The following is a 24,273-nucleotide window of genomic DNA, read 5'->3' as shown; positions in this document are numbered from 1 at the left end:
GTCCTTAAATACAAGAAATGGCCTAAAATCCTAGAAAGCTGCTAAAATACTAGAAATGTCCTAAAATCGGAGAAATGTCGAAATATCCTAGAACTGCCCTCAATTGTTAGAAATTGCCTAAAATCTAAGAAATGTCCTAAAATCCTAGAAATCTCTCTCAGACTCCTGTTATTCTGCAAAACAACATCACAAAACATTACAGTTTCACCACCTCTAAATGAATAATGCTTTGAAATGTGACGCCTGAACTCAGAGTCAGTGGAGCACCGAACTAAAAGAGAAGGCCTCATGTATTTCACATCCTTTAGCTTTTTTTTTCTTAAAAATTAACCAGTTATTGGGTTTTGGGCTATCGAAATCAATATTAACCGAACCTGACATCCCTACATGTGCACCACTGTTTTGCCATCTTGTTAACTTAAAGCTTCATGTGCTCCTAAAAACCTGGTTAAACTTCATATATCTGGCTTCCATCATGTTACAGCTATCGAATTTCATATGGAAATATGTTTTACAGCCTCTTGCCCTCTGCTACTTACAGGTCTTGAGACAAAGTACTGTAAGGTTAAAAAAAAACTAATGCAATTCAACATGATGGCAGCTGAAACTGACACCGGCTCTCCGCTGTGAGGTAGTCCACAGTGTCTGAGAGTGAAACATAAATGATGTTCTGAGTTCACAGTGAGGAGATCTGCCAGCCCGTCTGTTGGCTAAGATACTACCTGACTAATTTTGGCTTCTCTATATATGCTTATATTTGAACGGGACAATGACTCCCTTTCAGAAGTTGTTCTATTTTAGAAAATCCCAGGCGGTTTACAGTCAGAGCGCTCAGAAGCACGCCAGAAAGACTCAGACTCGGGCTTTCAACCTGTCAACTTCGTACTTTAATTGTGCATGTGGTACAGTGCGGTTTGATTTTGAGTCTACCGTATTAAATCAGTACATTGATATGCCTACCTGTGCCGTGCTGTGGGTCTGAGATGGAAATATCAGTGGAGACTAAAGCAGGCATAAAGATCTGGGTTTTGAGGATGCACATGACATCATGTCCACAAGCTTTTCATCTTGTGGAAACGTGTCTGATTTATAATGTAGCAGCAACACACACACACACACACACACACACACACACACACACACACACACACGGTACAGTCATCCAGCTCCTCCTCAGTCCTTCCTTTTCTCACTTCCCTCCATTGAATCCCCAAATATATCTTTTATTGTTTGTTTTCATATTAACTTCTGTCCCTCTTCACCTTCGGTTAAAAAGTAAGGCGAGCAATTTTCTATATTTTTCATACTGTCAACAAACTTCATTTAAAAAAACAACAACAGCAATAAAACATCTGTGCATCCAGAGTCTGATGTGTCTCAGGGTGTTTTCGTGGAACAATTACTTTGTATAAGTTATGCATAGTTATACCAGCATGTCATTGGTATCAGCATAAAAAGCTGTAAATTAAAATATCCGCATCAACCCAAAATTAACATTTCTGTCAACATGACAGGCCAATAAGATGACACTTTCATTTTGCAACAAAAAAGGGCAAATTCATCCATATTGTGACTATTGTCTCAGGGAGAACATTATTCAAGCCTGTTAAAGGAGGATGTATTTTACAGTTTTGATGCATTAAAATAAATATGGCATGTTTTACACGAAGTCTAAGTTAAAGTAGTTTACATATTTGCCCAGTGAATGTGTACATTTTGAAAAGAGTTGTAACAGTGAAGGTAAATTATTGTGATTGAGATTGTATACCTTTGTTATTGTTAATAAAGCGCTGCCAGCATCTATTATTTGTCACATTAGAGGCGGATGCTGGTGTGTTAAACGTCATGCCCGCCATGCCTGTTTTGATCCCGTAATGCCGCGATGCAGTGTGTAATTACACAGTGGAGCAGAATGACGCCGCCATCATTTGGTCCTGTATAAAAGTGCAGAGGCGGTATAAAGCGGGGACTTTGTTGCGGCCCTATAGCGCCATCTCTGTGTAAAAGTCACTAGTGTCAAAAACGACCTTCTCGCCTGGGCATACAGTTCAGAGGATTTGCAGATGTCAGAGGAGACCAGCAGCATCGTCTAATTCTGTGTTTAGTACAGTTGGTTTTAACGCGATGCAAACTAACCGAGTGCACTTGAACCGTTCTCAAGACCAACTTTTCAAGTGGACCTGGTCACAGATCGGCGGGCAGAGGCCAAATATGGTGACATGTTGCGATCAACATGGTGACTGTAGTTTACCTAAAATCAATCCTACATTTACTGTGCTGCTGTTGTGAACTCTTACCAGAGCACCAAATGGGTATTAATCCACGGCTGAAAATAGTCCCCAAACAATGCATTACTTTCTCCCGTTTATGTCTCCATAGAAACCACAGAGTAGGAAGTCAGATAGTGTTGAAAGACAGACTAGCATACTGGTTTTGGTCTTTTCATGGGATTTGCTGTCGAAAGAAAATATTTGCAGCTTTATCTTGACTGTAAATGATACACAACGGGGGAAAACTACTTATATGCTCCTCCCTTCAGGTAACCGTGACGCTGACATTTTTACAGGAGTTTCCCCGCTGGACGCTCGTCGACCGCTCTGTTGAAACACAAGCCGTAGCAGGTCCTACAGCCATGCCTCTTCTAGTGTAATGGAAAACAGATGCAGGCGAAAACCATTTGAGGATTAAAGTGGATCCGAATTTGAAATAAGATGCAGTTTATCATTACTCCCAATGTCTCAGGGTGTTTATAGCGGTATAGGTTAATGGATCAATGCTTGATAAGGACATACACCGACAAAAAGAATGATAACAGACATGCGTGTTTCTGCATGATTACCGCTGTGTCGTATCGGTGCACTAGATGCATTTTGTCTACTTTTCGGAAAGTCCACTGCAAAGCGGCAATAGTTGACAAGTTTGGATGAGAGCATGTTGTTATTTAACATGGTGGATCGACTCACTTCTGGAGCCAGCCTCAAGTGGCCATTAGAGGATCTGCAGTTTTTGGCGCTCTCACGTTGGCTTCATTTTTAAGCCTTGGAAGTCGCTGCTTGTTTTGAACACTGCTGCTTTTTGTATGAATGAGACGTCTTTTTCAATCTGTTCACGTGTCCTCGCACTGATATTGAATCATCTCTGATTTACTAAGACTGTGTTTAATCAACCGGCTATCAGAATACAAAGAGCTGAGCGATACAGCAGAAACAGCACGAGGGAAAAGGAAAAAACTCCATCATGTCCTCTTGGGACTATTCCTTGATTGAAGATCCCAAAAAAAATCTTTAAGGAGAAAAATGAAAGTACTCAACAGGCTGAACATTTGGGAGTTATCACCCCAATAAAAAGAAAATGTCAAGTGGTTTAAGTGTTTGCTGGTGAAATCAATACCACCACACGGAGCGGAGGAGAAATGTTGAGGAATGCTGGTGCCAGTTTACAAAGAGAGAAGTGGGGGAAGGGATTGTCTTTTTGCCAGCCCATCATTTTGCGCTCGCAGAAGGATCTTAAAAACCAGGCTTTAGTTATCAGACTTTAGCCTTTATATTTTTTTAAATCACTCTTTTTTTCTGAGCTCTAATATTCGCAGCTTCTCTCCAACAACAAGAGCAGCAGCAGCGGAGGCACGCAGGCGGGATCCGTGCCAGCAGAAATGTGGCTCATAGCAGATATCTTTTTAGCGGCAGTCTATGTGGCATATTCAGCAGACTGAAATGTTTATATTGAATGTTTCAGCAGCTTGAAAATCACCATGGTAATGGTCCCAAAGACAAAAGCCCTAGCCTTTTGTCACGGGTAATTATCGCAGAGCAGTCCTCCTCAAAGCCTTCCATTTGGCTCTGAACAAATTCACATTTAATTTTTGCTCTCATGCATTTGACACAGGCCTTTTTTTATTTTTTTGTATTCAAATCAGGCTTAATGTAGAATTTAAATACCCATTGAAATGGTTTCCGTTCGAGGCAAGTGGTTCTTTTTTCCCTCCTCAGATTATTTCAATGCTAGAAACTATAGAGAAAGGAGAAGGAGGGCGGCCACTTGAAATTTTCTAATGAAGTCTATGAGCGAACATTCAAGAAACACAATACCTTGAAAATGAGCTTTGGTATTAAACCCCAAGTTAAGGTGTCTTATCTCCCAAGAGCTGTTGAGACCCTAAAAACTGACTTGGCAGAAAGAAAAATAGCGTTGAGCCGCTGCCAAAGCCGATCCCGCTGAAGTGTCGTCTCCACATGCTTGGTCTCAGACTCCATGTAACTCTGAACAAGTGGGTCAGAGAAATATGAAAAAGTAATGTGAATCCGCTCAGAGATACACACACACAAACGCACACACAGACACATCCGATGGCATTAAGATACAATACAGAGCTACAGTTTGGGTTATATTTAGCGGTTGTAGTAATTTGGTTTAATGGGACATGAATCACTAAATGCAAAATATAGCCTCGTCTCTGCTGGCACGCTCTCAGTTTGTGTGGGTTTTTCAGACTCTCCAGGCAATAATCAGAATCAGTTTCACGTCTCTGCTAATTCAGACTCAGAAATTTACCCGACGTAGTGTTTTACACCTGCTGTTGAAATGCATCTTCATCACATGTCAGTGTAATTGCACAGATCCACGTAAAAAATCCAGGTGTGAAAGCACCAAAGCCACATTGTGGACAAATTAAAATTAAATTGCACAAACCACCCGGGGGAGGTGTGAAATAGAGCGTTTTCTCCAAGCCACATGTGTTTTTATAATTCACTCAGATCACCAATGATGTTACAGATAATCAGTGCTCAGTTTTGAATAAATCAGAGCAGAATTTTAGAGGAAATCGACAGCCTCAGGCGATAAGAGACCTATATAGACTCAGAACCAGAGAATAAATGAAGATTCAGTGAACATGTTACAATGTTTGAGTTTGCTAGTATATAAGAAAATGGTTTAAAATTATTCTTAGATTTGGATATTTACCTATCATACATAGCAATTAGATTTGGCAAATTTTGCACGTAGTGTAATTGTTGTTTTTAAGCCACAGTACCAATAAACTCGCTTAAGTGATGACACTGTTGGTTAATTGGCTGCTTTCTGTCCTCCACTTTAGACTGAAATATCACAACAACTTTTAGGGTCAAACAAACACAGGACTTTCACCCAGGAGACTGAGGTTCATGTCCTGTGTGAAACCAAGTGTCATGACTTAATTTAACTGCCGTTGTATACTTTCGGAAGAAATATGAAGATCTTTAATCAAAGACCTGAGCTGGTTTGCAAAGCAACTGAAGCAGGCCATATTTGACAGATAGTGATATAACGTCTCACTGGGACCAACAAACATTGGATTCTCTCTTCCTGACCTTTGACCACTCCCTAAAATCATCCGATCTTTAAAAAATTATTACATACTGGGGTTAATGTGGTTACTGGTTTCAAAATGAAGCAGGTAAATGTGAATATTAATTTTTAGTATTATTGTTTCAATCATTAAATCCACATCTGATCACTGCGCTTTGAAAAAAACTCATAGTTATTACTATCCAGAATCAACAAAAGCAACAATCCTCTGAATACAGGTGCAGCAGGTGGTGGACATACAGCAGACAAACCCAGTGATGCTACTGGTCCCTCATGTACTGTGAAACACACACTCTGTCTTTAATGTTAATACACATTTAATTAGATTTTCATGTTTATATAAGGCGTTGGCCATGTTATTATTGTAATATTTATGCAGACATGAAGTTATGGAGCCTCTTGTGATATTTTTAAAAGTCAGAAGTATGAATCTTGTGCTCACAATTTAAAAAAAAAAAAAAAACATTTTAAAGGACTTTAAGGGCTTATAAAACTTAATCAAACAATTTCAGTGTGTATCAGAACTTTTTGGACATTTTCAGCACATTTTAACACTATGAATATTGTGAATACTGACAACCAAAAGCATGTTGGTCACTATAAATCGCAATATGAAATTTTCATATTGTTTCTCTACTTCTCGTAGAAAACGCCAGTTGTAACAGGGATATTTCAGGCTGTCTGTTTTCTTTTTTCTTTCTATTTTAAGTCTCTCTGTCTCTCTCACTTTCACCCATCTCACCCACTCCACACCTCACCCCCCTGTCCTCTCTGCTGATATGCAGTCTGGACCTCGGCTAGTTTCTGTCTAAAAGGCTTGCCTGCGTCCTGCAGCCCCTTTTCTCCGTCACTCTCTCTTCAGTCAGAGAGGGTGAATAATTCACAAGCAAGTTGCCATAAAGATAAAGCTTATTTTTTCCCCCTTATGCAATAAACCGGGGACTTACACTCAAGCAAAAACGAGAAGTATTCTGTTAAAAACACTGCTGATAAATTTATAAGAACATACTGCAAAGCTAACTCTATAAATGTTTTACTAAATCGCATAGAGGTTGTTGTATGGAAAGAAAAAAAGGGGAGGAAAAAGTCGATGCTCAGTGTCCAGCAGGGAGATTTATTTATACAAGACTGTTTTTACTACAGTGTATGATACGATATTATTCTTGTACTCCATTTATAATCAAGTTCGCTCTGTAACAAATCACATAGGTCTGATTATTTTTTTCTTTCCAGACGTTATTTATGAGCTCAGTATTATTTGAGTGTATATCAAGAAAATAGAAATTTTCCAAGTGTAGCCAACCGAGATAAATTACAAATGGCGACAGGCCAGCGCTGTTTTTCAAGCGTGTTTGAATGCTTTCATCAGCTAACAGCCAGTGTGACTAAAGACAAATGAGAATAGACTGTGTCGGGCTTTGTAGCATTTCCAAACGTTTCTTTTCCCCAATCTACTCTTGTGTTGTAGATTAACTTTCTTTATTGTTTTTCCCTCCATCTGGGGAGGACAGCACGCTCTGTCCTCCACAAAGTTCCCCACTTGTCTCTGTCTTTTAAAATCACCAGGAAGTTTTTTTGAACAAAGTTGTTTTATTAATGACGCTGAGGTTTAAACAAGTTTTCCATTTTCAGTCTAATTTCCTGCTCGCCTGCCAGACAGAACCACCGCGAGCTTTTCAAACATCCTTTTTTTTCGTCTAATTTGAAACACGCCCAATCATCAATCTGACTGTGAATTTCCTGTTATTTAAGAGCTGACATTTTCAAAAGTTTTTCTTCCGCTGTGACACTGTTATCTTATGTTTCCTCGATGTTGTGCAGGGTTTCTTTCCTTTCCTACTTATCAAACTCATGTCTTTTCCCAGAGGACAACAGGAGACTCTGTCCTCCCATTTTGTTTTCCAAGAATAGACGGCTCTCTTATCTGGTAATTGTGTGTCTCTCAAAATTGCTTCCGACCCCCTACAGTTCCCTCTCTGATTTCCCTCGTTATTACAACACCCCACCTCAGTTAAACTCAAATTGCTTTAAAGTTTTCTTTTGCTTCAATTAATAAAAAAAAATACGGTTCTGTATTCTTAACAAAGCATGACTCCAGCTATTTTATTTTTTAGGCAACATCCCCGTCATCATGTTATCAAATCGTGTCGAGTAAACTGTGGGAAGAAACCCATAAACAATACCCCAGGTTGGATCGAAACTGTTGCTGATTTATAGATATCAGGTTTGAGTACAAAGCAAACATTAATAATTTGAGTTTTTAAGGTTTCTTTTATGTTATTTGGACCAATTAGCCACATTTGGACCAAACTGTGCAAAATCTTTGTACTTTCAAGTAAAGTGAAGTCAAAATTAGGTCAGAATTCATCAGTGTGCCAAAAAATATTGAGAAATAGACTTCAGTTTGAGCTTGGCATTGTGCATTTCTGCAAACCATAGATATGTTACATTTGTATGTTTTAGATCATATCAATGTTTCTGAAGAGACTTCATTCTGATTATGCGTTTGAGATAACTTTGTCAGCCGGGGGTTGAAGGGCTGGTGGATGGTCTGACAGTTAGGTGAGACAGCTGATGAACTGAAGATCGCTGTTCAAGACCAACAAACTAAACCAAACGTTTCTTAGCATTACAATGTCGGCATTTCCAGCAGCAGTCGTGCCACCAAAACTGGGTATTTTAATCCAAAACAGGATCCCCGCTAATCTATAAAAGTCTTAAAAGGAATTGGATTCAATAATCCAAAAAAAAGGGCCTGAATTAGTAATGAAATGTCTTGAATCATTCTTTGAAGTCTTAAAAATGCTACAACATGGGAAGTAAGATCCTTATGTTGAAACATGAAGTTTCAACATGCAATGTGCAGTGATGCAGTGAGTGCTGTCACTGTCCACACTGGGAAGTGCAAATTCAACAAAACCTGCTATTTAACCAAGATTGTGTAGCTTGGATGAAGGTAATACATATGAGACGCTGTCTATTTTATGCAAAAAGTTTTATCAAACCTGGTATGATGGGAGTATAGACAGTGAAATCCCACATGCAGAAGAAAAGTCAGAAGATATAAGAAATTCATATTCCGTGTTTAAATAAACACTAAAATTGTTCAGTTATGGTTGTTGTAAAATTGGTCTTCAATTTCATTGCGAGTGCCCTTTAAAAAAAAATCAAATTTGCTTTAAACTGCAGGAACTCTGCAAAAAACGATAAATTCCACATTAAACCAAATGGCTTTTGTGCTAAACATAACCACACATTAACCACAGTGTCACTAAAAAGTAAAGAAACATGAAGTTTCAACATTTCCACTACATAAAACTTTACGAATGTTATGTATCCGTGCTTTGCAGAAACATACAGTGCCACCATTGCTTCTGATGATTGGGTTGTTAAAACAGAGCTCTCTACTCATGAACCAAGAGCAGCTGAGAGCTTTAATTACACTCAGAGGCAACAACAGGTGATTTCAATGATTGACACAACTTCAACCAGGCAGCAAAATCACAACACGTAGCCTCTGGGCTGAGAATGAAATCCTCACACCGTTTGTCCCTGATTTGATTTTTAAACATCCTCACAACAGGAAAAACCCAGGACACTCTGTTACGGCAGCTGTGTGATTCAGACGTCAGTAATCCTGAGCAGCCTCGTTGGAGCAGTGCTTAACTGTCCAGGAGGGGGGAGGATTTAGAGCTGTAAAGTGCAGGTGTGCAAGCAAAGGTGACACAGGTTGGCTGATCTTGGAGGACTGAGACTGTCAGGGCCGTAAAACGGACGATTATCCTGGCCGAGACTAACTGCAGCTGGGAGGCTCACACCTGTAATCCCCTCCAACTACCACCTGATCTCTCAGCATCCAGCCGCAGCTGATGATGAACGCCACACTGCACTGTAGTGTTGTCATGTTTTACTTTGATACCGTACCTTGAAAAATATCGATAATTCTCAATACAATGGAGAAAATTGGCTCTGGTGGCATAAAATGACTTTTTTTATTAGAGATAAATATAAGGTTAAATATAAATATAGGTTAATTTTGCTACTCTTTAGTTTACTGAACTGCAGACCAAACGGGAGCTGCTTACTGCTCACTGTGGAAGTGCGATTACTACTAATACCCAACCTCAAGCCCCCCCCCCCCACACTTTTTAACTCCTTTTGGGCTCATTTCTTCATTTTCTCTTTCAGGTTTAATAGGGTCAAATAGCTCGTTAAAAACTAATGTTGATCCAGGTTTCAACAGGTAGCTATCAAAATCAAAAATTTGGACACTGTTACACTCCCCATTGCCAAAAAAAAAGTGAAAACAAAGGGAGGAGATTAGCAAACATGTCATTTTGTCGTTTATTAGTGTTGAATCCCAGAATAATTTCTGGAGACTGTTAAACGGCAACATCCCTCAACACGCTGTATGTTTCCTCTAATAGTCGTTTAGGTGCAGCAGCGCTGCCGGCGTCTGCAGCCCGCAGGGCAGGTTAGGGGCTGTTGTTGCACACGGCTGGCAGAGCAGAGCTCCGAGCTCAGAGGAGTGGGCCTTCACCTCCCCGCACAGCAGCCATTACTCCAAATCACCCCCCTCTTCCTCCACCTCCTCTTCTCTCTCTGACCTCCGCCAGCATCCACTGACCTGGAAAATATCTGGTGAGTCCGAGCCACCATGAGCAGCGCTGGCCTTTGCTTCGCCTGCAAACAGCAGAAATATTGAGCCAATTACAAGATTATTATCTGGTGGTAGTGGCAGGGGAGCACTGTGGGAGTGTAGTTATGCCTGCCAGGGCTCCCTGCCGGAGGAGGAAAAATGAATCAAAGGCTTGTGGGGGAGAAGTGGACAGCACTCATGCCCACTCTCCTCTGTGTCTTTACAACTGCCGTCAATTGACAGACACTGGCTCAGATCCAAGCACGAATAACGCCAGGAAACGACCCTTTTAGAGGTGATCTCTTGTTAGTTTTTATTTCTGCCTAATTCATATGTCATGTTGTCATATTATGCAGTTTTACAGTAAATAAGACTCTTTTTTTGGCGTTTATATAACAGGCAGACATGAGTCACAGCCTGTAGTTTGAGTAAAATTCGTTCAGCGGGGGAAACGAAAGCAGTGATGCGTCAGGCCCTTTATTCCAAAGTGGTTACTTTACAGACGAGCCTACAAAGGACGCTTTGAGTGATGTACTGCACATTGCAGTGTACATTGGATTTGGTTTTTAATAGGGAACCGAGCTGCCTGAACAGCGTCTTTCTGCAGATAGTTAGTTCCATATGAGAAGAATGACGTATAATTACAACATGTGTTACGTTCTGTGATGTACACAAGCTGTTTGTGATGTTCTTAAGTCATCCTAAATAGTTTTTTTCTTGTTCCTAAATGCACGCCAAAGCAGTGAATTTGATTTAAAGCGAGTCCCGGGTTCATGCGTTGTGTTTCTTATTTCGGTTTTGGGTCTGCGTCTTGTTTCATGAGTGGATCCCGCTGCCTGTGTTTCATGCATCAGTGTGCAGAGGGAGTCGTATTTTAGCAGCACGATGAAGACATCAAAGAGGGATCTGGAGCTGCAGTAAATATCAAGCACTTGGACGGTTTGTCATCTGTTACATCACCTAGCCTGCCAATAAAGTTTCATTAGAGAGCGCTGCATGCTTCTGCTGCAGAATGGAAAGAAATACCCCAGTGTCGTTCACTTACTGTAAAACCGTAAAAAGTGTTCCTTGCTCTTTTGCCCAACTGAAACTAAAAAGTTGAGTATTTAAGTTTTTAACCTCTAAAACATTAGTATGCATTTGTCATTTAATTCATTTATGGACAGAGCATTAAATATCATTTGTCAGGAAAAAATGCCCAAAATTAACTGGTTCCCAGTCCTAAAACTTCAGGATTTGCTTTGGAAGTCTTTTAAAGCCCAACATCAACATGCATGAATTTGTTTTATGAGTAACTAAGACCTGATTTGAAAGGGACCCAAAGATAAATACACCTAAACCAAAATGTGGTCGACCCAAAAACACCAAACACTATCTGATAAGACGGACTCAAGTCTCAGGTTGGCTCATATACGCTAGGAACTAAGTGGAGCTCTAATTTGCTCATTTTCTCTATTTCATATCTTTGGGTGGAAAAAATGAGTATGAAGACGTCACCCCGGGCTCTGAAAACTTGTGATGGGTTTTACTCATTTTTGACTCTGATTATGAAAATGGAAATGCTGCTTTTACACATCAAAGTCTGTTTTCAAGTCTTTGGGAGTAACAGCCTGCTGCATATGTGAAAAGTTGTATGAAGGCTTTTGAGGAAAATGTAGAAAATCTGATACATTTTCTCAAGTAAAGTAACTGAAAACTACATGTTTGAAAGTGGACAAATGTGTGTGTGTGGAGGGAACAGATCTCTGCTCGAGGATAAAGACTGAAAAGCTACATTAGCCGCTATTGCATAAAAATATTTGACATAACGACGGTAATGTCACCCATTGGTTTGTGGACTCCTTTTTTCACCCTCTGCTATTTTGCTATCTAATAATCAGCTTGTGCATGTTTAAATGTCACTTACCTAAGACACAGAACAAATTGTCCTTTAACCAGTGTCTGTTTCATGTGACTGAACTCCACACATGAACCTGAACCATTGTCCCAATAACCATAAAATTTACATCAACCTTGAATACATGAGTGCTTCGTGACTTACGACCATACTTGGACTCACCGACATGGCTGTCTTCATGTTGCACACCATCCCACATAACTCTCTGACCCCGAGAGCCCCCCCCCAGAGTGCCCTGACACACCGCTGTGAGTGCATCGACCACAGAACAAGCTCGACGCACGCCATCAAATATGGATGCTTTCTTTAGTACAGGCTCATTTCTTTTTCATAAAACAATAATGTTCGCCTTTGCATCATAAAGTTGTGCCACTGTAAAGGCTGTTTCGGACGTCTAGTATTGGCAGGAAGACGTTCAGAAAGGCTTCTTATGTGCTAGGGTCTGGGATTTCCCATTTATCGATAATTAGTCTCGGTGTTCTCGCCGTGTCAGCTGAGCAGCCGCTGCTGTCCCAGGTGGCATTGGGTTTGTTTTAAGGCACCATTATATGGTCTCGCTCTGGACTTTTGGGGCGATGAGGCAGAGCTAATGTGAGAGGAAAGGAACCTTGTCCGTGTTGCTCTTTACACAGCTGAATGAGAGGTCGGAGACACTGAGAGGACTCTGGAGGTCAGGCGACGGTCAATGTTGCAGGCGGATGTCGAGACATCAGAGCACCTGTGTTGCCGCTCTTGCTCTTATCGACCGCTTCCTGTGCTGACCTCACAGAGAGGATCCACTCAGACATGTAGCGCGGATGTGTTTTGACATTGGCCTGGAGGTATTGACTTATGGCTTTTAGATCCGTTTCACTTCATGCGCTGAGCTCAACCGGCAGCTGTTTTAAAGCCCGAAGCAACCGCAAGGAAAACAGGCAAAGATGCACGTGACATGTCACCTCAGTAATCAGGACTGTTCAACAGACATACTTTTAGTTTTATATTTTGGAACGATCATGGACTTCCTTCCATATCGGTCCTAAATATAGTTTTATCAAAATGTTTTGTTTGCATCATGCATCTGTTCTTTGTAATGCAGTATTCCCACTGAACTAGTATTACCAGGAGACCAAATGTTATTTAGAAGTCAAAATTTACTGACATTATCTCCTAGATATGATGTAATAATTGCAGTGACGTATGGTGTTAACCACCTTTTTTACTTTTTTGTAAATTATTGTAGGTTAAACAAATAGAACCAAGTCACTGTCACGTTATCTATCTCATTATCTTTCAAAACTTTGTTTTAACGATGGGTTTGAGCTTGCTTTTTCTGCACACTGGTTTCCATGCTTGTAGTGAGTTGAGCCCTTTGCACCAAAAGTAGGGTCAGAACTTCCATTTTAATTGTCCCTGCAAAAAAAAAAACATAAATATGAACCAAAATAACAGATAATGGATGGGCTGCATTCATGTGGCCAAATCACTAACAGTAGTCAAAAAGGAGGTAATATAAAAAGCTAAAGTCCACGTAAGGAGGCAGGCTGAGGTTTGTAGATGGGTCAAACAAACACAGGACTTTGCCTCAAAAGACCGGTGTTTGTGTCCAAAGTGAAACCAAGTAAGCTTTGAATAATTTTAAGGTGTGATATCACATTAAGTATGTAACTTCACTCTAAGTACAGAACGTAGCTTCAGTCGAAGTACATAACTTTATTCCAAGTATGTTTCTTTATTCTTAGGATGTAAGTTCACTCTTAGTACATAACTTTACTCCAAATCCCTGACTTCACTTTAGTATGTAACTAAATAGCAAATATGTAACTTTACTCCAAATATGTAACTTCTCTTTAAGTATGTAACTTAACTCCAAATAGGTAACTTCACTCTGAGTATGTACTTTACATTAAGTACGTAACTTGATGAGGTTCAACCGTGATTTTTTTGTTTTTAAACCTAAACTAACCTGTAGGGAAACTAATTCATTAGATATCATACATGAAGACTGAATATTATAACATGACCTATATGTTTGGCAAGATAACATTTTTTTACTTGACAAATTATGGATAGATTTGCACAGTATTAAGATCACAAACAACCTCTGCAATTGTAGCAAATTGCCAAAGATCCCCAGATAACACTAGGTTTGTGCGAAAAGTGCTTAAGGCTTAACAAATACAATTTTGCGGCATTTACTGAAAAAAAGTCGAAAAGCTATAGGTTTATACTCAAATGACACCTGGAGTTATCTTGAAGTTTTTGGAAGAATATGATATTGTTGGAACCAAAAAATGAAGATAACGGATGAGTAGGCAGCGAGATGAATTCAAATATTCTTTAAAAATTATTTCAGGTTAGAGAGTAACAGGCAAAGTAAAGATGAGGTTAAAGTAACAGAGCAGGGGTGAGAGAGGGATTACTAATTGGGGAAATGAGAACAGGTGAGCAGGAGGTAAAGTACTGCAGGTCTAATGAGGGACAGGTGAAACTAATCAGGGCGGGACAGACAAAAAAACTGGCAGGAAAACACACACAAGGGCAGAAGGTGAAGTGATCTGAAACAGACACAACAGTCGTTCCCAAACATTTTACAAATCATTTCAAACAAAGCAGCGTCACAACAGAAAATGCTTGTATGTCTCATTCTGCAGGATAATTAAAAACTGTACTCTGTTGTTTAATTTTGAGGACTGAAAGGCGTTTAGTGAAACCAGCCGTCACATTTATCCTGACAGAAATGCTGTGTTTGTGTAAAGCTTGTCCTCTGCAAAGATCTGGGTGCCCTCCGTCTCATCTCACTCTGTGTGTGTTAAACGGAGCATGATTGTTTACCAGCTTCTTTCCGCGAGAAAAAAACGGAGCCCATCACATCAGAAAGAGACACTCAGACGCTGTACTTTGATCACGCATGCTCGAACTCTCCACCGCATGTTCCCGCACTACAACTGACTGAAGTGTTGAGCGCTCTTCAGAAATTTCCGAGGACCTCCCTCCCGCAGGGTCTCGGTAGTTCTGTCACGGGCGGCAAACGGCGTCTACCCCGGGAGCAGCCTGGGCCACTTTGTCAGCGGCAGTCTTCGCTTTAAGCAGCAGCAGCCAAGCAGATGAATAATTAACGCCTGCATGCTGTACTTTGGTGAATTTTAAAGCTGAATTCTGCAGAGGCTCTAAATGGCAGAGGGAGGGCGCGTTAATCATTCATGGGCTGCTTTTACCCGCTTTGCTTAAGGTCACTGTCCTGCAGGCAGCCGGGCAGAAGGAAAGCGCACAGAGAGGAGCGGGAGAAGAGGGGCGGCGTGGCCGAACGGATTAGCTGGTTTCCCATCGCTTTTGTGACGGAAAGGGCTCAGACACACATGAGGAAATTTTGCTGAATAAATGCTAGAACCCGAGGTTACGTCTATGAACTTCACTGGTATAAATATTTGAGGTGGGGCTTATGAGTTTACTTTCATCACTAGGAGGTGATTAGATAGATTTTCCTTAAAGTCAGCACTAAGGTTTCCTATTGCACAAAACAGCCTTAAGTCTTAAGGTTTCTTAACAGGGTTCCCAATTTTACAGTCACATTTCCCAGGCTTTGAAGAGTCATAGAAAAGTAAAAATCATTGAAAGTTTTGGAATAGTCATGGAATGTTTTTGTGCAGATGAAACTTACTGTAATTTGACAGCAAATTTATTTTCTTTACCTGTTGACCAAACGTAGCTTTAATACACATTAATGTTTGAGAATGTTTTAATTATCTCATTTATTTCCTCATTTTCTTCCGGTTTTAAAAACACCATGCAAGTTTGGCAAAAAAAAAAAAGAATTATTATGAATCCTTGAGATGTCATGGATATAGTTTGAAATGTGTCCATGAAAATAAGTAGGATCTTAAATTTAAGGTGTTCTTATCACGGTCTTGTTCTTAAGAAATGTTTTTAAAAATCGGCACAAAAGACCTCAGGTATCATGAGTGCAAGCAAACATTTTAACACTTTAAAATCTTTCCTGATGCACTAAATGCCTTAATGTTTTTCCCTCTTAAGGCAACCTTTTAAGGTATTCTGTGTAACACCCTTAAGTGAGCCCCTCAGCTAAGGAGAAATTAAGCCCCAGGTGTCATACTTAAGAGACCCCAGATGTTCAGGAGGTAACAGGAGCCGACCGATCAGCAGAGGCCTCCTCCTCTGTGAAACATGCTGACCAGGTGATTTTAAGGGCTGATTTTGTTTATATGCTCCGATCAGTTCATCATATTTGAGCACGTTCACAGACGGATGAAATGAAGCAGTACCATCGAGGATCTCAGTGTTTAGTGTACTTCAAACAAGATACAGCCAACAAGAGGAAGAAGAAATGACAGAAGGAATGGATAATAAATAATAATAAAGGGGAAATTAATGGAAACAGCTCTGGCCACATGTGGATATGTAAACGCTGCCTCCATTTAAAGAAATATTTGTACATAAAGGGAGAATAAATGAGCCTTTACTTTAAAAAATCACTGAATAGTAAGTCTCACATTGAAAAATGTGTCTTTTCTAACGCTCTCATTGCGAGGATGCTGCTACCTACGGTTGTCTACACGAAAACACGAATGGCGCTATGTTGAGCCAGTGTTTGGTTTGTCTCCGTAGACGAGGACTCGCTCCATATGTCGATATAAACGGCTCATTCTCAGGTAACGAAAACAAAGCTGTTGTTATATATACAATTTCTGCCACTATATTCCCCTAAATGCCACACGCTGGACCTTTAAAATACCAAATTAAATCAAAAAACGGAGAAAATCCTCGAATTGCGCTTCAGTTCAATCAGCTAAAGAACATTTCGTTCTATCCACCAGTGAAGAATTCTGAATGTTCGTCTCCCATTTGCACAAAATGAAAGACGGGAACGTGATCAATTATGCTGGGAGGGCCTTCCGCCTCAAATATCAATATTTTATAAAGCAGCACTATCATAGTGCGCGTATAGAGATTGACATTCCTCCTGTAGCGCCATATGACAGTGAAGAATACCCCCGTTCAAACGGACCCGGGGGAGTTCTTGATTTCAGAAGCCCTCAGGCTGCATTAAGAAACACGTGAGGAAGCATCTGCATACTTTCACCTCCAGAGTGACTGCACATCGACGTTTGGTCACACCTCACGAGAGCTGCTGAAGCTCAGAGGAAAAAGACACCCGATCGAGGTTAAATTAACAGCCGCAAACAAACTGTCTCAAGACAAACGCAAACAAACGGGTGTTTGTTGTTGTCTTTGATTGATTGATTGGGTTTGAAGTTTTTGAGCCTGATCTGTGATGTTTATTGTAATAAGAACGGTTGTATAACTGTAGGCAGGTTTCTATTAACCCTTAAATTGTGCAAATGAAATTGCAAATATGAATTATGACTAATGGAAACATGTCAGGTTTGAAAAAACTACCATTTATTGCAATAACGTTTTTACCCTGGCGTGACCATAAGCCATAATTTGTTAAAACTGCAATGGAAACACTTTTTTCACTTTTATAGGTCACATGACGCTATGGCTATGCGCTTGTCGGTAGGAGCTGGCGTCCTCGGGCATGATGCAGCAGGAGCTACGAGAGCCGTTATTGCATCACAAAACTCTCCAAAAGTTGAGCGGATCATCTGAAAGTTTTGAATCCACAATCCCTCTGTGGAATCGTGGACTATCAGCTCCCAGAAATCCCTCGTACATCGCCAACGTATAAGGGGCTGGCCTTTCCATTATCGCTTGCATAACACGCCTACGTCGCCTGCGATTGGAAATAACGACGGCGAGCGCAGTGGCTGCAACAGACCTAAACCTGCTAATGTTTTGAATATCCGTCGTCATGCTTCTCAAATTTTATCACATAACATCACTCAGTGGAAACACAGTCATCTCGAAATTGTGTTTTATCAACATTTCGAAAATATCACTGAAGTTTTGCATGAATCTGTAATGGAAACCCGCCTAGTGACGGTCGCCTCGATTGAGAAGGTCAAACTAATATCTCACTTCCTTTTTGTCTTTTTTTTCTGCAGGGAGCTGATGCCCAAAACCCTGGAGGGCCAGATAACCATGGAGAAAACCCCCAGCTACTTTGTGACCAGAGAGGCTCCGGCCAGGATATCCGCCATGTCCCGGGACACCAAGCTGATCGTGGTGGTGAGGGACCCCGTCACCAGGGCTATCTCGGACTACACTCAGACTCTGTCCAAGAAGCCCGACATTCCCTCTTTCGAGAGCCTCACCTTCAAAAACAGGACTACGGGGCTCATCGACACCTCGTGGAGCGCCATCCAGATCGGCATCTACGCCAAGCACCTGGACAACTGGCTGCAGTACTTCCCCATGGAGCAGATCCTGTTCGTGAGCGGCGAGCGTCTGATCACCGACCCGGCCGGAGAGCTGGGCCGCGTGCAGGACTTCCTGGGGCTCAAGAGGATCATCACGGACAAACACTTTTACTTCAACCAGACCAAGGGTTTCCCGTGCCTCAAGAAGGCGGAGGGCAGCAGCAAGCCGCACTGCCTGGGCAAAACCAAAGGGCGGACCCATCCGAACATTGACCCTGAGGTGGTGCAGAGGCTACGGGACTTCTACAGGCCCTTCAACATGAAGTTCTACCAGATGACGGGACGTTTTTTTGGCTGGGATGACTGAATGTGGTTTTGCTCTGAGGACTGTCCGAAATACCGCAACGGAGTATAAGGAGCACCCTGTTTAGGAAAAAATAGAGAAGAAAGTCCGAATATTTTGAGAAAAGTCATAATAGCACAAGTCTAACATTACAAAAAAGTTATGATTTTAAAAAGAAAGATTTACGAAAAATATCTTGAATTTAACCTAAAATCTCATTCCTGCAACAAAAGTTTTTAGAGTATTTATGGAGAGCCAGGTAATAAAACGATTACATCTAATCTGATGTAATCTATCCTAAATAATATAAACTTTAATTGTTATATAGAAACATAAGCACATAAAAATTCTAACTTTATTCTCCTAACATTTCGGTGTTTTCTCATAAACTTCATAGAGTATTTATAACAGTGACTTTTATTTATTTTGTTTGTTTTAAATGTACGACATAGCTCTCAAAATATATAAATGTATATTATAAATAAAAAAATATAATATATTTGAGATTGGGATGCACTGATTATAAAGAACTTGGCTGATACAGATATTTAAAATAATAATTAGGCTAATCGCCTTTGTTGTTTAATTTGTTGTTGTTATTTATTTTCCCTTTTGTGCCGCAAAAAAAATCTATACTCGAAACAGTAACTGAACTGTTTTACGTTGAAAAACATTTTTAAAAAGCCTTTTTCCTGTAAATAATATGCCATAATTCCCTCTCTAGTATCTATTTTATAAGTAGTAAAACCAAAAGCCAAAAACTTTTTGTGGCGTATGCACCAGGCAAGCAACTGGAATAAATATGCAACATCTTAGGCTCCAGAATCCAGTAATTATTAATCCATGATTTCAACATGGACGAGGTGCAAGAAAAACATCGGCCGCTGCCACCACTGAACGTTGACGCCTCTTTCTGCTGATAAAACGGTGCTTCACTTGTTTGAGTAAATAACATCCAGAATGTAACAAGTATTGGATTATTCTATAAATTATTCTAAAACTATAGAAACTTTATTTGCCAAAATATTACATTTTCCTATAATATTGTGATTTTGAAATATGACTTTGCTCTCATTATATTTTGACTTTATTCTGTGAATCTTTTATTTTTTTCCCAAAACAGTGTTCGCTTACACTCCGTCCTCAGCACTAACCCTAAATAAGCAATATGTGGCTGTCCCAGGAGAGAAAGACGCCCGGCCTCCCCTCAGATATGCAATATTTCACTGTTACATTTCTCATCATCAGAGCTGCCTCTAATCCACAATCATGGAAATATTTCCTCCAAAAACATATTGAGTTGTTGAAGGATTTGAGTCATATCTCCCTGCACTATCTGAAGTTTTCTTTTTTTTCTGTCAGTTCGAAGTTGTCGGCTGCGACACAGAAACGTTGTATGCAGTGCTTCTTTAAGAAGGTGGGTGAAATCACATTGTGTCCGGGGGCTTTTTGATAAAAGTGATTTAATGCCATATTTAAAAGTACATAGCTGCTTTCAAAATTTAACATTTTTCTAGCAAATATGAAAAGATAAAAATATATGTATTTTTGAAATGTATTTATTCAAGAAGTACACAAGCAGTATGTATGTATTTTGAATAACTCCTCAGTGATTATTTGCTCTCATTATTATTATTATTATTATTATGCGCCCCATGCCTTTAGTTTTATACTAAAAACATGTTATGTTCAATTTAATTTCAGGTCATCCGTTCTAATATTCAGTGTGGGAACGCTTGTCTCCGCTCGGCGTTCAGTGCCAGAGTTGTGTTATTTCGGGGTTGGTTTTCTCCGCCTTCAGTTAATGAAGTTACAGGCAAAGATAGCACCCGCTGTTATTCAAGCAACAGCGACTCTGGTGGAAGGAAAAGACCTGCTGCCCAAACTGTGACTCAAATTTCCTCAACATGCCTCCTTGTGAATTGAATACACTTGATGTCACTGGCCTTCCTTGCCTCGAGGCGATGTGTGAGTGTGTGTGTGTGAGTGAGTGTGTGTGCGCGCGTGTGTGTGTACGTGTGTTTTTTAAAACCCAGGGAGCATGAGAACAATGGCTGAGTTGTGTTCCTAATTTCTGTCTACTTGTATTGTGAGCCACTTTCTGAAAGCAGATGTGCCTCAAAAGACACAATATGTTTTTTTGGTGTGAGCATCAGAAAGGAACCTAATATAGATTTTTTTTTGGGGGGGGGATTATATTACCAATCTAATTGTGCTGTTGTTTTCTTAAAAATGTTGGATTTTTAAGGCACTCCTTGAAATAAAGATGTTATATGTAAATGTTTTTCTTGTGATCAAATTTTTTAATGTAATAATAAATCATAAATACCCTCCTCACCCTTCCCTACCTCAGCTGGCTTAGAATGACTTTTGATGTCAAGGTCATATAATTAAAAAACATTTTAAAATAAAAAAATATTTAAAATGTTTTAAAATGGTTAGAAAAGCAAAGAAGTATGACAAAAAGATGAATGATTTGGAAAAAAAAAAATGTACGCATCTTGCCCAGATACTAATATTAACAGGACTATCATATATGTATATATCCAAAAGTAAATGTTTTATTTACACTGGCATTCATATTTTTTTCTTTTCCACCTCAAAAATGCACATATACAGCGTGACAGGATATCCACGACGCTGCTTTCCCTCCTGCAGAATCACAAGAGCGCTCCCTCGCTCCGTCTCATATCTCCACTGTTCACCTTCACATATTGTCTCTGCTAATCTCCGTCCAGCCTCCGGGGCGGAGCGCCACAGGAGGCACTGAGGGTTTTAAAAGATGCTCCCAATCTTGGAGCCTTACAGTATTTTAGGTGTCCTCCTGGAAGCTTAAAGACGCAGCTTTTTGGGGGGACAATGTCAAGAAAAGTTCAAGTGGCACTCCTGAGTCTTTTGGTTCTGAAATGCAGTAATTCCTTGCTAATATGTGTAATTAAACATAAAAGAGGATCATTTATGCACAATCTACAATAATACTGAGAAAAACAAAGCAAATATTCAGATATTCCACGACTTAAACGTGCAGTGAGCAGGATTTAGTGGCATCGAGCTGCAACCGAGTGCTTACCCGTTCCAACCATTTAGAAAACCTTCGGTGACCTCGTAACGTAAACACGCAAAAGACGCTCTGTAGAGCCAGTGAGTTCACTGACTAAGGTGTTAATCACACATTGCCACCCACTCCGAACTAAATTTCAAATCTAAAAAGTGTCATGTTAGATCAGATTAAGGTTTAAAGTGTGCTTTACCTGATCAGCGTCAACATAAATGTTGCTATTTACAGATACAAACCCTTCTTAAATACAACCGCGTCAATTTTTCTGAAAAATTAGGTTGTTTAGGTGCTGATACATTAGTACTGTATGTATATGTTGATATTTAACCCTTTGAAACATAAGCAAACTGGTTTGATTTCATTCAACAAGCAACTTGACGAGACATGACTGAAAAATTTGCCAAAAAAAGTTAAAAGAAAATTTTCTGAAGATAACCCCCCCATAAAACTAGCAAACAAAAAAAGTTGATGACCTTAAAAATGCTAAAAAATTAAAAAAATATAAATTATTTATTTCATATATATATTTGTTTTTGCTAATTTCTTGCAATTTGTTCACGTTTCAAAGGGTCGATTATTTTGTTAAAGATGTGCAGCACAAGAAAACAGAGGTCAATCCAGGTCTCAGAGGGTTAATCTGACAAACTGAGGAATCTTACTCAGCAGTCAGCCAGACGCGTATCTGACATATTACCCTTCACCTCCTCCTGATGATGGTTTCAAAGTAAAACTGACAGCTTGAAACAGCAAACATGCCAAACTGTAGTCTTTATGTGACGTTACAGAGCATCAATCACCGCTTCGGCCTGAAGGGACGAGTTCTCTCTTTATGTATTTTTCTGTAATTATGTCTCTACTCCCCAAACACAACTGTCCTCTTCTCCTCCGTCTCCATCTCTTCTTCCCTCCTCCTCTGCACCTGTATGTTTTTCTTTGCCGAAAGAATCTCTCGGGCCCTCTCCCTCCCGCAGCCCGCTGACTGATTTGAGAAATTGCCCTGACAGGCACTTAGCGGGCGAACCACGATGAGAGGAGGGGAACCTGTTGAAAGTCGACAAATATCTGAAGCGTATTCATGCTGATCGTCGGCGTACAGAGATGATGTTGTGACTTTAACCGAGTCGTGGGAGCGGAGGGACGCGGGGGAGGTTGATGTCCATTTGTTGACTTGTTCAATTTGCTTGTTATTCCTTCCTGAGTGGGTCAGCGGGGCCTCTTCAGCGACGGGCTCCTCACAGTAATAAACAGAGACAGTTTTCATCCTCCCGCTCAATCCTCTGAAGGGCAGCTAAGTATGAAAGAGAAAATGGAACGGCAACATCTGCTGCGGGACGGCGTGCAGACCACCCCTGTCAGAGAGCATTCAGCTCAATATCAATGGCACGGACCTGCAGAGGACTTGAAGTCTGTCTATTGAAAAACAGCTGACCGCATGTGGTGGGTTTCTGAGGGCGGGGCGAGCTGCTGCAGAAAGACAGGCATTTCTGGTAGCCTCGCAAATCTCTTTGATCTGCTTCTTCTTTCTTCTTATATTTCCCCCTTTATGCTTCTTTTTAGTCCTCGCAAACACACGTGTAGACGCAGCAGCACCTGTGTGGAGTCACCTGTGCACAATTAGCTCGACCCCCCCCCCTTTAACGTTAACTAAGCCACCAAAACCTCCTCTCATCCAGACCCCCTTCTCCACACACGCAACTCTGAGCCTGTTTTTGCACACACAGACGTTAACAGGAGCGTGGCAAAAGATGGGAGGGCTGTGCAATAACAAACCGCCAGCGCTGTAGGAAAACACGGCTCTGAGCGTGTGTGTGTGTGTGTGTGTGTGTGTGTGTGTGTGTGTGTGTGTGTGTGTGTGTGTGTGTGTGAGCTTGCATGTGAAGTGCCATGAGCATCATATAGGTCATGAAAAGTGAAGTGAAGGGATCAGAGAGGCTGCTTTGAAGAAGAAGAAGGAGGCAGTTAGAGCGTTTGAATCGTTTGAGCATCTCAACATAATCTAAAAATTTATAATTATGATAATTTTGAAAACGCAAACTTTTGAAACCAGGTTTCAGAGTGTAATCTTTTGTAACGTAACTCCTTCTGTCGCCGTGTAAACACGTGGATCCAGTGAGAACAGTGATGTCGGGGTCGCACTTCACCCCTGAACCCATGCAAGTGATGTTCTTCTCTTGTGTGTCATTGAAAAGTCACACCGCCAACTACTGGCCTGGCATGCATACTATAGCGTTTTCAGTTGTTTTTGCGGATCCAAGTACACAAAGATCGTTTTCACAATGTTACCATGTGAACACATTTTTTAAAAAACATAAAGGAAAGACTTTTCTGTTTTTAGTAGGGCCGTTCTCGTCTTAACATGGCCTAAATATAGTGACAAAGTTGTCAAGTTGGGAACATTGGAAAAGAGCAACTCGAATTTAGCCAAAGCAAACACCAACCCCGAGGTTCACACGGGGAGTCGGAGCACTCAAGCGTCTGGTCTTGCTCTTGCTGAGTTTGAGTTGCTACAGGGAGCTAAGTGATGATCCGTCACCACTTGCAAAGAAACAGAAAACAGCACGTGTGAACTCTGTGTTGTGTCAGGTGCAGGTCATTTGCTGACGTTAGTTCGAGGCAACCGAAACAGTCGGAAAAAGTCTCCGTTTCTAGGTTACCTTACAAACTGTTCATCCATAGGCAATAAAGAATTATTATTAATACGGATAAAAACCTACATACAGAACCTTTGAG

General features: G+C 40.5%; 1 protein-coding gene across 2 annotated transcripts in view; it reads left to right on the top strand.

The window, feature by feature from the left end:
* The window catches only part of LOC121959188 (heparan sulfate glucosamine 3-O-sulfotransferase 3A1-like), a 49,255-nt gene extending 28,490 nt beyond the window's left edge, over window positions 1–20,765 (top strand). The window contains exons 2-3 of one of the 2 annotated variants that reach the window (XR_015775002.1): window positions 17,888–19,902; window positions 20,190–20,765. Coding sequence is in view for 1 of the 2 variants with exons in the window: in XM_088070122.1 (XP_087926248.1) it covers window positions 17,888–18,509 (622 nt within the window). In the remaining variant the exon portion in view is untranslated. Of the gene's footprint in view, window positions 1–17,887 lie in introns of both variants that reach the window. The other variant, XM_088070122.1, reaches the window with a different exon arrangement.
* Window positions 20,766–24,273: the final 3,508 nt, after the last annotated feature.

This window comes from Plectropomus leopardus, chromosome 19, assembly GCF_026936395.1.
Source record: "Plectropomus leopardus strain MGB_pleo_1.0 chromosome 19, ASM2693639v1, whole genome shotgun sequence".
In the NCBI taxonomy this organism is placed as follows: Eukaryota; Metazoa; Chordata; class Actinopteri; order Perciformes; family Serranidae; genus Plectropomus; species Plectropomus leopardus.
This window is presented reverse-complemented; position numbering and strand designations above follow the sequence as displayed.